The sequence below is a fragment of the Toxotes jaculatrix genome, chromosome 12 (genome assembly GCF_017976425.1).
Source record: "Toxotes jaculatrix isolate fToxJac2 chromosome 12, fToxJac2.pri, whole genome shotgun sequence".
NCBI lineage: Eukaryota > Metazoa > Chordata > Actinopteri > Toxotidae > Toxotes > Toxotes jaculatrix.
In genome coordinates, this window is record NC_054405.1 from 13294268 (window position 1) to 13309907 (window position 15640).

The 15640-nt window shown below is 40.1% G+C and overlaps 1 protein-coding gene across 3 annotated transcripts in view; it reads left to right on the plus strand.

Annotated features, from left to right (window-relative positions):
- Positions 1-1787: 1787 nt before the first annotated feature.
- Positions 1788-15640, plus strand: part of nrg2a (neuregulin 2a) — a 51025-nt gene continuing 37172 nt past the window's right edge. For 2 of the 3 annotated variants that reach the window (XM_041050802.1, XM_041050804.1), the window contains exons 1-3: positions 1788-2077; positions 12968-13133; positions 14265-14383. In XM_041050802.1, coding sequence (XP_040906736.1) covers positions 1990-2077; positions 12968-13133; positions 14265-14383 — 373 coding nt within the window. In that variant the 5' untranslated portion in view covers positions 1788-1989. The remainder of the gene's footprint in view (positions 2078-12967; positions 13134-14264; positions 14384-15640) is intronic. The other variant, XM_041050803.1, reaches the window with a different exon arrangement.

Genomic DNA, 15640 nt, shown 5'->3' on the forward strand with positions numbered 1-15640 from the left:
GGGAGCGAGTCTCATCTTGTTGAGTAGTAGAGGAGGAAGTGAGTGTTGAGATTAGGGGGAGATAGGGCGGTAGGGCAGCCGTTTTCTGACACACCGTAGCCCCTGCCAGTCCTCAGTTACCTCTGTTGACAGATTAGATCATCGAGAACAACCACTGGGAGGAGAGGAGGCGAGAGGAAAGAGCAATTCATTTTTTTAAATAGGAAAAGCACTACATTGGACCTGACTGACATGCCGAGCCTTGACCCTGGTGTGACCTCTCCGGTTTTCTTGCCCACAGATGAGACTTATACTATTGAGTGTCTTGACCTGTTAAGACATGACCCTTCTGCTGCCCCCTCCAATCCCTGCTGCTGATGCCTCCTCCCAAGTAACGTCAAGAATCCTTTGAGAGCTAGAGTGAGACAAACCTCGGGAGGGCCCCGCAGATGACTCATCTACAGATTTTTTTTAACACACGAGTTTCATTGAGAGTCACTATGCTGTTGTTTCAATGTATTTTTATTTTCTCGCCACTTAGCAAGACACTGGAGTTCAGTCAGCATGAAATTAGAAAACCTTACTCTGATATTCTGATATATCAGCTTAAAATAATACTACGATCATCATGTAGTCACAGTTTCGGTTATGTGAAATGAAGATAAACTGCATTGTTGTTGAAGTTATGTTTACATTAGATATTGTTTCACATAGACTTGGGTAAAATATCCTCTTGTTGTTTTAAAGTTAGACAGGAAGTCCTTCTGTAATTTTTTTTTCCACTTCTGGAGCCACGTGTGTGCCACTGCTGGTTCTCAACTCAGTCCCGTCCTACCTTTATCTCATGTGTCTCCCCTTGCCCTATTTTTCCTCTGTGCTTTGACACTGTCTGAATACACTGAAAATACTGTAGGAAAGGTGGGATGCCCTATCACCTTTCAGGAAAAAAAGGGATTTGCATCTTTTTGCACTTACTGCAAGTATCACAAATTGAGTATAAAAGCTGGCTTTAATGGTTCTAAATCCTTACTGCTGTGTGGACACTGATGACACCTGGCTGACAGTGATAGTGTAAGACAGAGATACAACCACAGGCATGCTGGAACTTGTAGTGCCGAGAGGGGGACTGACAGACAAAAGAGGTGAGGAAGGGGAGCAGTGAGGGAAGCCAGAGATGATTTCGTGTATTTTTGCAAGAAGCAGTCTGTCACAGATTGTGATCTGACATTCAGCACCTAACACGTCGCTCTCCTACACGTTATCCACAGAATCTGTGCCCGGCAAATCTGAACCAGATGTGAAGTGTTTTGGGACCCCGACATCAACCTGGCAAGGGCAGGTCTCTGCCTGAATGATCTGGGTGGGGTCACCAGTGCAGAGGGGACAACTTAACTGGTCTCGCTTCAGTTTTGCATGGGTCATTACAAAGGACAAGATGCTCCCAGGGTAAAAGAAACAGAGTTGGCTACAAGCAGGACCATAGAGCACGAACTGGCCAACTTCAGATTTTTTTGTGTGGACTCCTTGGGACCATTCTCTCTCTGTCCTCAGTCGTGGCTTCAGGGCCTGGAAGAGCCACTGCTTATCTGATAGATCCAGTAAGGGAACAGTTGATTGCCTTAAAGCAATGGGAAATGCCTTGCTCGCTCCCTCCCTCTTTCTTCCCCTCCCTCCCCCTGTATTCTCTCACTTTTTCCCTCTTAGTTTCTTGAGCAGTGCCTCTCTACCTTTTCTCCCTATTTTTCTCCCCGCTCCCTCCCTCCTTCCCTCTCTCTCTCTCTCTCCCTCCCTCTCCCTCCCTCTCCCTCCCTTCCTCTCCCTCTCTCTCCCTCTGCCCTGCTGTGAGTAGGTGGTTCCTTGCGGTACTTGATTGGTGTGAGTCTATATAGGAGGAGAGACGCTCTAACAGGCTCAGAGTCTGGTGGTGCCCACTTGCCACACGTTCCCAAAAGGACTACCTGTTTTTTTTTGTCTGCCTTTTCCTGAGAGGATTTACTTTGTTCTGACAGCATGACGGAGAGCAAGAGGAAAGATAGGAAAGGGAGAAAGAAGGGGGGTAAGAAAGGACAAAAGGAGAAAGAGGCCGATCCCACTAAAGGTAAAAGTAAATTGAAGGTGGTTTCTGTGTAACATTTTATGTGTATACATATGTATTTATGTGTATGTATGTGAGCGAGAGAGAGACAGAGAGAGAGAGAGAGAGAGAGAGAGAGAGAAGTGAGATTAAGTTTGTGTTGCTGTATTACGGAAGTGTGGGACCAAGTAAATATCCCCTTGGCTTGTCAAAGCTTGCCACCAGGTTGTCACATGGATTGGTCTCCTAATGTGGACAGCGTGTAGAGGCACATCTGGTTTTGGCAGCACTTTGGAATTGTAGGGAAGTCAAATGATATGACTTGTGTACAAAATCACTTTTTTTTTTTTATAGCAAGCACCTCACACAGCCAAAGTACGGTTGTATTATGCGCTCTCTGAGAACGAATGACAGGCTATAACTGTGCTTCAAAGGTTTTCGTTAATTTATCGCATGATCACGTCTTTACAAATGCTCTGCCATACATCACAGGTTTGGGGAGAAAGAAAAAAGCCAGCTTTTTAAACAGTTTCATCCTAAAAGTGATGTTTGTACAGCAGAATACAATATTTCACTACTTACTTTTTGAGAGGGTTTATAATTCAACAGTTGCTACAAAGCTCATCTTAATTATCTGTGGTGAGTCATCCAACATAAAAGTCTGTTTGTATTTTTGCTGGAAACTACTTTGACACTGGAAAAGCATGGGAGCTACTTGTCTCTCAGTCACTTGCGTAGAAATATGCTTGCTCAGTGGTGGATCCTACATGCTGCAGCATGTCACTGTAGTTTGACCTCAGGTCATGGGGAAGCCCAGCCCCCGTTTCAGTGACACTCTGAGGACAATACCATGATTATCACTGTAGCCACTATCTTGGTTTGATCAGATACTGTATCTTAGACAGCATCTCTTTATGTTGGTAGCCATTTTGTACCTGCTGATGTCACCCTGGTCAGCTTCCAACAGATAATCCTCAAAACTGGGTTTATCAAAGATTTTTTTTTTTAGTAGAAGATGCTTTGTAGGCCTTTTAGGTATATAAATTGCATCTTTTTCACTTTACATGTGCTACTGTTGTTGTTTTTGGCATTTGTGGTTAATTTTCTTGTTTTATTACCCATGAAAAGTTGAATATATAAATAATTACTGGTCCTCATTCCAAGTTTGATTGTGATCTATAAACACGTAAGATAAACATTTCCCCAAACTACACTGGACAGAGAGTGCTTGCAGAATGTCTTTTGGCATCTTTGTTAATCAGCAAGCACAGCTGCTGTACACACAGAAGAGAGCTGCGTGTGATGAACATATTCTGGTTTATTTTCTCTGCTTTTCACAGAATGACACAAGTGTAAATAAACTGTTCCTTTTCTATGTCTTGAAATTTATCATAAGTATTTAAAGTTGTAACTGCAAGTGTCTTTGCTGCTGCTGTTCATTGATACACGTGTCAGCTGACATGTTTGATGTCAGTTTTAAATGTACCAGAGCTTGAGAATCGGATCTTTAATCATCATTGTCCTTATGTGAAAATTAGATATTATTTATTGATTTATCACCAAACTGGGTAAATAGGTAACTTGTGTGAAACTATGTGTTTGCCCACTGTAAAATGGAGCTTTTAAAGTAGGTCAGAATGAAGACACGCTCATGGGTGATGCTTGTTGTGTCTGCACTGCTGGTACATTCGCCACGTCAGGTGTGTTCTGGGCCTAAGGCTCCAAAATGGGTCATCCAAGATAGAAAGACAGGAATTTAACAACTCTTTGAGAGATGAATCTTTGACGAACTATTTCAGTCTGATCTGGCCCTTTTAATATATCTTGCCAGTTTGTAATTATCCATAAGTAACACCAGTTTATTGAGGATGTGGTTCATCAATAAATCACGTTCAAAAGAAGCAGTCATCTGGAAAAACGAGTCTGTACAGCCAGAGGTGCAGCTATGATCTATTTGCCAGTTAAAGATTAAGTAAAAGTGTAGAAATGTATATTTCATCAGAACAGCATGCTAGCCTCTTTGTTGTCTGTCATTTAGCTAGCTAACTTGCTTTGCTGGTGTATATATATATGCATATACACCTCATGTTTATTATTGGAACCATAATAATGAAGGTGTGGTGCGCTAGTCTGTTTCAGGAGACGCTCTTACGGGTCGTATCAGTGTCAGTGTCATCATTTTCTTTCTTGTAGTTGTAGCTGCTAGTACAGCTGTCATAGAAATGTACTGTTTAAATGGTAGACTTGAAATTCACTTCAACCTCTTCAAGATGTTATTTCAGTTTAACTTTTTGCATCAATGCAACAGTATCCTGAATTGTGGATAATTAGGCTGTCTGTCAACCATCACTGACATCTCAGAACAAGACAGTATTGTCGTATGTTCCTTATAATTGCACTTTCACTGGTTATGACGTCTTCAGCATTTGGACCAGAAAGTATTTCAAAGTGTTGATTTAGGGTATACTCCTGCTGCAATGTTACATGATGATTTCCTTTCACATCTCTCTCTTTTTTTTTTTTTTTTTTTTGAGAGCTATGTGTATTGTGGCTGAAAGTTGACACTCTTTAAAGAATGTTGCATGACTTTTCTAATGAAACAGGCCAGGGGTTAGAAAGGGAGAACTTATGCAGACCCTAACAAAGACTTCTGGGCCAAAATGTTGGTCCTTATTTGAAAGAAAAGACCCTTGAGGGAGGGGAAAGCTGTGCAACTTTGTAATCTTTCATATGAATAATATGAAGAAGACAAGGAGAGCAAAATGCTACAGGCGTTTCATCAGCTCTGTCATCAGTACAATGCAGTACGTATGTATGTATCTCTTTTTTCCTGCCAGTCTGCCTGACCAAAGAAATATGCTTTTGCTGCAGATGACAGTGTAATTCAAAAACTTCTTCCATTCTTTTTTGTCAACACAAGTTTTTTTCTCTGACTGGATTTGCGTGCGTCGTGAGGGTGGTAATAATTAGTTATGGAAGTAAAGAGCTGGTTCCTTCATTGTGTGCCAGATGCTTTTTCATCATGACGTAACACCTACCACACCTTTAGAAATGAAATAGAGCTCCCTAAATTATTCAGCAACAAAATGTTTACAGAGACCGGTAGTCAGGGGAGGTGGTATTGAAGCCTCAGACAACCTCAGCTTCCAATTCAGGTGTGATCTTGCTCCATATAATTGCTCTTACAAAATTGCTTTTTGGTGTGCTGCTACTGGAAACAGGAAAACTAATCAGACAGCCAGCTAATAGAATGTCACTGTGGATACATACAGTATTATAAAACCTATAAAACAACTAGAAATTTGTGCATAGGCTTTATTATTATTATTATTTTTTTTTTTTTTTTTAAGTTCACTGACAGTCTCAAAACATGGCCAATCAGAACCACACAAGCAGGAAGCAGACAGTCTTTTGATAAGTGGATCTCAAAGAAAATGTCTAGAGACAATTATGGCAAACTTTTAATTTGAAAACAGTCTGCAGATTATACATTTTTAAATTGCTGGTTTACCAAAGAACATTCATATGTTGCATGCGGTGATTCAACCTTGTCTCCTGGAAAGGTTGATATTTACACATTATTAAATTGTATTCCCAAGCAGTGACAAACATAATCCCTAACCGGATTATGTTCAGAGGCGATATTTTTTTAAAATGATTTAAAGTGCTACATTTGTGAACTGCAAAAACTGGTAAGGGGATGGTTGGGGCGGGCAGTGGGCGTACAAAGTGCACAGCCTGGTGTCACACCAGACACCAGGGTTTCACATCCACGGTCATTAAGGTCAGGAAAAGATCATGGTTTCCATATTGAACCAGACCACAATCTTTTCCTAAACTTAGCCAAGTTCTTAGAATGCCTGAGCATAAGCATTAAAAAGTTTAATAATGCTGAAGCTGCTACAAGTGGATGTTGTACCACAAGATAAGATATTTTGTCAGAAAACAAAATCATTATTCTTAAAATACGTGAGCATTTTACTGATACGTTAAGTATCAATATTTTTGCAACTTTCCAAACACTTAATGAACATTACCTTGCTATATTCATAGGAAACGTAACCTGGTCTCCATTGCCTTTCCTTCAAAACATATTTGCTGTTGCAAATGAGTTGTATATAAATGTAATTTCTAGGAGACATTATTGTGTGAGTGCATCTTAATCACTTAAGTTTGCTGTGCTATTACAGAGTTGACTGCTTTTAGCAATTCATTTGCAGCCTGCTTGATTGCGTATTTAGTTGTTTTACTATACCAAGAGAAAATAAATGGACACATTTTGCAAGAAAATTAGATTAAATGCAACATTTGTAGTTTTCAGTGTGCCCACTTATGCAAGGTTTTCCTGTCCCCTACATCTTTCCCCTCTCTCTCTATATTTGTTGCTTTCTGTGTAAAACGTGTGTTGACCAATATCCGTAGCCCAGGGTTGGGTCGAGGTAAGATGTAGGTTTAGCCCAAATTACTATGTCTGTCTGAAAGAGAATGCATCTAGCAGAAGCAGAACAACTTGGGCATCCCATTGGAGACTTCTCTTTCCACAATGTTGAAGTGTGATTTAGAATTTGATCTGGTTTGCTCTGATTTTATTTGTCAGCCCCTAAGAAACATATAGAAACATATCTCTCTGGCTTGCTCAGTGTTCAACTTTCTGCGCCATCCTGTATTTATTTAATGTTGTCTCCCTGTCTTTTTAGCCAAGCAATGAAAATCCAGTGTGTATGAATTTGGGCATAGGGAAAGCCTGCTCACAGTTTAATTTGGGGTCCTTCTGGGACTGACCGAGACCCAGAAGGATCCAACCATGGTACAACCAAACCAAAACAAAGAGCCGAGAGTCGCCAAAGGCTGTGTAGCATTACATACTAGAGTGGTGATTCTCAGTGGAATCAGTAGTATTAGCAACACATAGCTATTTCACTGCACAGTTCATATAACAAATTGACAGTGGACAAACTTCTTAGCTTGCTAAATTAGTTCTTAATCTAAATATTATATTGAAGTAACTTGTGTAACATAATACGTTTCCTTTGTGGCTTTCACTGAGAGGCAAATGTCAAGGAAATAAGACAGCATTTGCATTCAGTTTTTTGTAGCATAGTTGGAACATGCAACACTACAGTAGCTACAGTGTGCAAAAATACTGTAGTTAAAAAAGATTTCCTGAACCTCAACATCAACAGTAATCCACTGTTCTTCATGAGGACTCACATTATTGCAAAAGAGCAATGTAACAGAAACTAAAGCATTGGAGCCAAGAACTAGGGATGAGTTTCTACTTCTCTATTTCACTTTGCATTGAAAACTTTGAAATGTTATCTTGTGTATTAGGATGAATTTTTATCGCTGCAATATAATAGACTTTTAAGCAGACCTCGATTCAAAACTTTACCAACACATGATGTTTGAATGTTTGGACTTTCCATGTTGGAGGTTTTAGTATTGCAAGCCATGTTGGTTGTGGGACTGACTGTGAACAAAGATGTTAACACTTAGTTACATTGTTAATTACAGTTACCTTTGAAAAGTTTAAAATTTGGTTGATCTGACACTCTGTGGCCAAACACTTAAAACTGATACTGTTCTATTGCAGTGTACTCTACACTGTTATACAGTACTACAGACATCTGGACAATGAACTACAGAGGTTTGCGTAAAAGCACTAAAAGTACAGGATTTTGACTTTTTCATTGTCTTGAACTGTCACAAAAACAGTTAAAACGTTAAAACGGCAAGATTGCTTAACCAGTGAAACAAACATAGACACAGTTTTGCAATCACTCACTGTGGAGGGAAACCAGTTCTCTGGCAATGGCAGAGAGAAACATAGCAACATAACAACAAGTAAAAAGTTTGGCTCCAATATGTTAAAGGCATCAAACCATGTAAATGAAGGCCAGTTCTGCTGCTAGTTGCCAATATGAATGATTTGGCCTCTTTTGGTCCTGATTCACTCAGAGTAGCAGCATTTATTATGGCCTTTTGCCACTCTCTGCTGAATTCATTGTCTTGGGGGGTAGACAACCATCTCTTTTTGGAGACGGTAATTGTTTACATTCCACTGTCACTTCAGTGTCTTTCACTTTTTACTGCAAATGACATCGGTTTTGTTAATCTTTCTTGAAAGCCCACATAATTTCAGCCATTGAAACAGTGGCCGGGGGTGCTGTGGCGATTTTGTGCTTTTCACTGCCTATTAAACAAAAGTAAAAAAAAAAAAGAAACAAACAAACAAAGGAGGCAAAAATGGAGTTAGCTAACATTTTTCAGTTCACATCTAGGGAAAACCAAAGTCCGTGCATTGTGTTTATCTTGTTTACTCTGCTTTCGTGCCTGACGCAAAGCCTTGATGTGTGCAGAAACCATGTTCACTAGATTTGCATCACGTCTCGGTGATGGACTGATAGAAAAACTACTAGACATGAAAAGTGATAAAATCATAAATTCATTCTCTAAAACTGTAATAAAGTGTCAATAAAATGACAGACTTATCGAACAAAATTCTTTGGTTGTCTGGATGGTAGGTTAAATCAGAGTAGTAGAAATCACTATAATGAGGTGTGACTTTTTCATACACTTATACTGTTGAAATGTGAAATTACTTTGAAAAGTAACTATTAGTAGCATTTCTATTGATTTTAGTGAGAGAGAACCAGAACATTTTGAGTCATATACAAACAATGTACCAGATAATTATTTGGTGAAAGTGTGTTGGTTCTGGTGGGAGGCTGTTGAAATGATCTCTTCGAACAGATGTTGTGTTACAGTGACTAGTGGGCAGTGTCTGAAGACCATTCCCACATGCAAAACTCATTTCTCTAGCTGTCTCACCATGTAATTTGTCTTTTGACAACGTGCAGTGAAGTGACATAACGCCAGAGTAATCAGGGATACTTTGTCTAGAAGGGAAGCACAAAGGCATACCTCAGATTCCTTTTCTAAGCTCCTGGAAGTAAAACAGAAATGTTAACTCAATAATATGAGCAATGCATTGTTAATTCATCAAATTACTTTGTTTTTGAACCTCTGAGGTTTCCAACTGTTACCCAAGGCATGAGCTGTTGACACGCCGGATAGGCTTCTATTCTCAAATTTGTTTTTTATAGTCCATGTCTGCAGCTGCCCCTCCGCTTCAAAAAGAGAGAATCAGGCTGTTGTTGAGGCAAGGGTTTATCATTGCTGCCTGACACTTTTTCCACTAGTGTAATGGAAAATGAGATAACCATTTGTCTCCAAGAAATTATTTTATTCCCAACTAAAAAGACCCTTTATTTTCTTGTTGGGCAACATGAATGGCGAGTAAGCAAAATGAACATGCTTAATGTCAAATACAGATGTATTGGTTGTACTGTACTTAAGTTGTGTCCATCAAAGTATTCACTTATGATGCCCATCTGTCATTTTAAACATGAGCAACTACAGTGTATCACTGTCAGACTCTGACAGACAGGCAGTGGGCGTACAAGGAGCGTATAAGATTTCCACTAGTATATGAATTTTAGAGGCAGTTGTTTTGTTGATTTATTTTGTGCTACACAGATAAAAGTGAAGACTAATCTCTGTGCATTATGATATTAAACATCTGTATCTCAAAGCCAGAGTGTCTGATGGACTCCTGTGTCTTCATTAGGACTGTATCCTGTAGATGGAGCAGACCCTCTTACACATCTGGCTCTCTGGGTTGATGAGAAGTGCAGTCCTGTGTTTTTGTAACTTTTCCAGGCAAGGACAAAGCTTGTTTAATTTGCTTGGCAAGGACTGACCTGTGTCCGGGCGAAGTACTAAACATTTTTCTTAACGGTGCAGCCTCATTCCTGCTGCTCTCTTGACTATGACTGACAAGGCTTTCCTCAGGCAGTGTGCTGAGCTGAGTCTGGCAGAGCTGAGTGTGTATGGAAATCATGTACAGTAGTTCACTTAAACAGACTTGGGACCAGGGACTCAGGCAGGCTGTTCTGTCCTAAAAGTTTTGTAAGTCATTAGATATTCTTTGCCAAATTACTTTTGTAATTTAACAGTTTGTGAAAATGTGTGATGAAGCTGCTTATCAAACATAGCACATGTGCATATGTTTTAGTATTCATCAATATGCTATATAGTTACAAAACTCTGAGTCATTAATTACAGGTCAACTGATACACTGATGATAATTTACCGTTAAGCAGAGTAATGTTAAAATTAGTGGGATCAGTAGACCATAGGGCATTGTGCAGTGTGATCTTTATTTAACATTACGTCCCATATAGTACATTACGTTTGTTAAACACCAGAAAAGGTTTAATGAAGAACATCTGGAACGTCAGGGCTCCCATGCTTAGTATATGGTCTTGCTGGAGGCTATTGATAAACCCACACCACTTGCAGAGTTGATTTTAAATGGTGATATATAGTATATGTTCGGGCCTATATAATGTTATGACTTTCAGTGAAACCTCATTTATGCCTTGCCTTTATTGTCCCAAAGCCTTTTGGGACAGTAATATCTTGAACTAACTGCTCAAACTATTGCAGCACAAAAATCCATCTTGAGAATAAGCTCATTAAGGCTACTGAGTACTGCAGTAGAAGAAGCACATCTGCCTTGTGTTTGAATCGTCTTTATTTTCCAAATGCCATGAATATCATCACTCACATTTTCCAACAGGAAGCTGTTCACAGATAAAAGTCCACTGTCTTACCAGCTACAAAGTAATTTTGGTAACAAATAGCTGCTATTGAACTAAAAATAGTGGCTTTTCCATTGATCTGTGTTGTTTGCAAGCTATTTTAAATGTGACATTTTGCTATCTGTGATTCCAGTGGAAATCAGCACAAAGTGTACGTCAGTCAGGCAGGCTCTCTTAGTATATGTGGTATTCAGTATCCTGGAATAATTATGCCTGCTTGTGATGTGGATTGCCTTTGTATTTCAAAACTTGTCATTGGTGCCCTTTAAATTAGGCAAATTGATGCTGCTCGAGTCATAGATTTAAACAATCAATGTCATTACTTAAGTGGGCAAAAAATGTCAGTAAACATTAAAAGGTCTTAAGCACAGTGAATGATCATTCAAAGATCACTGATTGAGCTAATTACATAAATGGTATACATTTCTAACGTCATTTACAGAAGATCCACATCTTCTGGAAATCAGACCTTTAAGTGAGACACAAGAGGGGGATGCATGGTTGGATACATGGATGGTTGATAGTAGACTTTATGTACACTGGGTAATTTTCCATTGACACCAATGAGAAGTCGTTCTGTTCCCTGGTACCAAATAGATTCATGGCTGGAAGTCAGAGCTGTGACCTCTGGCACCCATCAGGAGTATTAGTGCCTAGTGACCAGAGGTGGCAGAGCAGAGCTTCAGTGTCAGCATGTAGACTAGAGGACACACTGTCAGATGCAGGACACACAAGGTACTTGGTTGCTGCAGATGGAACTCTTTAATGTCCACATCTGCCAGGTTTACAAAGGTGAAAAAAGTATGTGAATTCTTGTGTATGTGGCTGATATGGTCAGCTGATTTAGGATCAGTCTAAACAAAAGGGACCTCTGCAGAATAGACAGGGGGTGATTCCTTTAACAATAGCTAACTTATATGTTTTGACAGTTTTTTCAAATTGTAGGTATTGGCAAACGTCAAGTGTTGGCAAACGTCAAGTGTGAAAGAGATACAAACCTTAACTGTATCCCAAATCCATCACAACTGTCCACTTAATTCTACGAAGAAAATGAAAAATGCAGCATCACTAGGGTTTTTCTGTCTGTGCAGACATGTCGCATTTACCAGGTCAGTGAAGTAGGACAGTCTCAAAAAAAAAAAAGAGGACAACGGGGGATAATTTTGGTGCACCTCTATTTCAGCGTTTAATTGAAGTCATTACCTATGTACAGTATACTTCATTTTGCTCGTCATGCTTTGTTTGTCTTCATTCTGCTGTCATCCTTTGGTGGTGATGCACGGCAAACAGCTGTAATTTGTAGGACTGCGTAGTTCAGCATATGCATGAAATTATAAATGTTACACATGTAGAGAGAGAGTGTGTGTATTTGTGTGTAAAAGAGAGAGAGAGAGAGAGAGAGAGAGAGGGGCATCTTGGCCAGCCCCTGGTTGACCCTTGTTCACCCCTTCTCTCTTGCTCCTCCCTGGATGAGTCTTCTCCTAAACATGTGTGCAGCTGTCAGCTGGCAAGTATTTGTGTGAATGTGTGTTGTATGTACATGTATGTGTGTGTTTGGACAGAGATCATTTTTCATACTTCGTTTTTTTCTCTGAGGAAAAAAAAAGAGAAATTACAGAACAAACAGAGACGATGATTATTTTTTTCAAACATAACTTATAAAGCACATTACACTATAAAATATGAAACATGCTCTTAAGAACATGATAATTGCAAAAAAGTGAGTGAATTTTTTGAGTTTGTAAGAGAAATTAACAGGTTTTGCAGTTTTGCAAAGCACTGTGGCAGATTAAAGAAAAATGATTAAAGCGTTTCCTCACTCATCTCCTCACCACAGTAAGCTAGTTATTATGGTCTCATAATGCTGTTGCTGTTTCTTGTTTTCCGGTTGCCTTTAATTGCGCGTAAGTTTGTGGTTTTCTTCATCAGCTGGTGGCTGCTAGATATTGCTTCAGGTGTTTTCATAGCAGTAAAGCCACAGTGAAATTCAGCCTGTTTATTAGTCCGAGGCAAAGTTGATAATGTCTCTAGTGACAACATCTGGTGGTCACATGAGAGAGTCATTGGCTCAGTCCACAGAGATGATGATTGGCTCTGTTGCTCTCTCTCTCTGTCCTTCTGTGTCTCGCAGTTTCTCTTAAAACAAACAAAAAACTATGTAAACTGTGCTAACCAAACTATAACCAAGTCTGTGTCTGTTGTGGTTAATAACACTGAGGTTTTTTTTTCTCTTTTTCTCTCTTTCTAGCTGCGGCTCCAAAGTTAAAACCGATGAAGAATCCAATAATAGTGGACGAGGGAAAAAAGCTCACAGTTAAGTGTGAGGCCACAGGGAACCCTCTCCCTACCTACAGATGGTTCAAAGATGGCAACGAGCTGAAGAAAAACAAAAAAGTCAAAATAAGGAACAACCAGTGAGTACAAATCACCCGTGTCCTGTAAACCTAACACAAGCAGTGTCAGATGAAAAGAGACGTAGGTACTCAACAGTTGAAACATGGTTGTTATTATCAGCAGACTGTGCTAAAATAGTTTTTCAGGAAGCTGAAGTTTGAAAGTCATTTTAGAAAATCGACGTCAATGCAGAAATTGAATAAAAACTTTGAAATCAAGTCAGTTTATCTTCCCTCCTCAGGCCTTTATAATGTTCTCATGCAAATAAAAAGTTACATTCAGAGGCAATAAAACACATCCGCCCTCCTTTGTTCAGTACATTCGCAAGTAATCACATGTCAAGCTTTGCTTTCTTCTTTCTTCTTTTTTTTTCAAGATGGTGCCCATTCATTTGAAGAAATGATCAGCCAAAAAAAGTTCTCTCTCTCTCTCTCTCTCTCTCTCTCTCTCTCTCTCTCTCTCTCTCTCTCTCTCTCTCTCTTTGTTTTGTTTTTTTTTTTTTTTTTTTTTTTTTTAGATTTCACAACCCAGAGATGGGCCTTGTTTGAAGTTCGAGGTGTCTTATCAAAAATTTTACTGACATCTCTTTTAGGGTGTATTGGGGAAAATGTTTTTTAGGCTGCAGGTGATTTTTTTTTTTTGTTGCAGTGCCACAGTTAGCCACTGGGGTAACTCAGTGGCTGACAGCAAAGCTGAGTGTCGCTGCCGTATCCGGCTCACTTAATACATCCATGGTCCTGTTCCACACTCTCTCTCAGTCAGGACAGTTACTCATGACATGTTTTAGGTAACTGATTCAAAACAATATAAAAAGAAAGAGGAAACTTTTTCAGCATGCTTTTATCCTCTAAGTATCCATTGTGGCCTCAGTGGCTGCCAGTGGAACCTCTTTAGAAATATGCAAGGTAGGTGTAACACTATGTGTAACACTTGCCCCTATGCTTTCTTTACGTAAGCAGTTTTCCCCCGTCAGATGTTGCCCCACAGTAAGTTATTGCGTATCCATATTAAAACAGAGAGCTGGTACCATGCTGCTGCTTGCCCTGTTGTCTGTCTCTTTTTCCCCCATGTTTCCACTTGTTGCGTTTCCATGCTATTTCCTCCCTGCCCTGATTCCCCTGACTCAGCTGTGTGAGTGTTGTCTCCCACAGGAAAAACTCCAAAGTCCAGATCAGCAGAGCAAAACTGGAGGATTCTGGGAATTACACATGTGTGGTGGAGAACCCGCTGGGAAAGGACAACTCCACTGGCACTGTTAACGTCCAAAGCAGTGAGTACTGACTCCTAAGCAACAAGTGAAGTGGCACAGATGTACTGGCATTGTTGTTGCTGTTATGACTGTTCTCTTGCCAATTGAGAGATCCAGAGGAGCCATCGCAAACAGGCATGTAACAATGGTAACACGCATGAAGAACAACTGTCCACACATGTGGCTTTGGCCCATTAATCAGTGGTACATTGTACTTGGAGGTGGAATTTAAATGCAGTGTATGGTGGGATCTCTCAGTTCGTCATTCACTGCAGTCTGCTGGCAGTGTAAAACCCCACAAACCTACCCTGCACAGTGCCTTTGCTTGTCACTAGCACACAACAAAAGCAGCAGACTGTAGAGTATAAAATCTAAAACATAGCTCGACAGAATGTGAAAGTTGTTAAAAAAAAAAAAAAGTGTCTAAATCTTCAGAGTGTGTGATAGAATCTAACAGGCTTGTTCAGTAGTGGTGTGTGTGCATTGCTGAGTTTTGCAAAGTACTGTACCAGATGAAAGAGTTTTGATAACAGCTGTTTCCATTTGGTGGGGTGGTGAGTTTGTGTTTGTTCCAAGCAAGTGCGGGTATTGAGTGTGTGTAGCTGCTGTGGGTAGCTTGTTGTCTGAGTGGTTGGAGCCAGTATATATATATATGTAAGGACCTTACACAGCTGATACAATTCATGTAGCTTTGCCTCTGCCTCTATTCAAGGAAGGATTTGATGTTATCTGGTGCTGGACTGTCAAAGAACTGTACGGCAGGTTGTCTGGCACACATGAGTCAGAAATGCTGCTTGATGTGCTTGAGGAACTGCAGCTTCCTGCTGGCACGTTGAGCTCACCTGGCTGTTTCTATCTGAAGACTGAAGAATAATGTCTCAAGACTTTGATACTGTGCAGACAAGGGGCTGTGATGTTGAACAGAGCCAGTGCAGGGAGTGCATTTTAATGGAACTTAACGTGCCTGATGACATATTTGTACTCACGCTATAGCAGGTGAACCATATCTGAGCCGACGAGATTCATACATTCACTATACTTTCACTGCTTTTGGAGAATCGGTGAGTTAAAAATAATGTGGTGCCAAGGAAGCTTCCCGATACCCACGCTACAGAGGAGATACTCTCATTCTCATTGCTGACCTTGACAGCAGGATGATTTCTGTAGACATGCCACACTGGCGTGAGAGGTGTAGCTGCTGAGGAAGAGGGAGGAACTGGAGTTTAGCCATCACTCAGTGTCCTTGTATTCACATTCAGGCACAATAATTACTCCCCC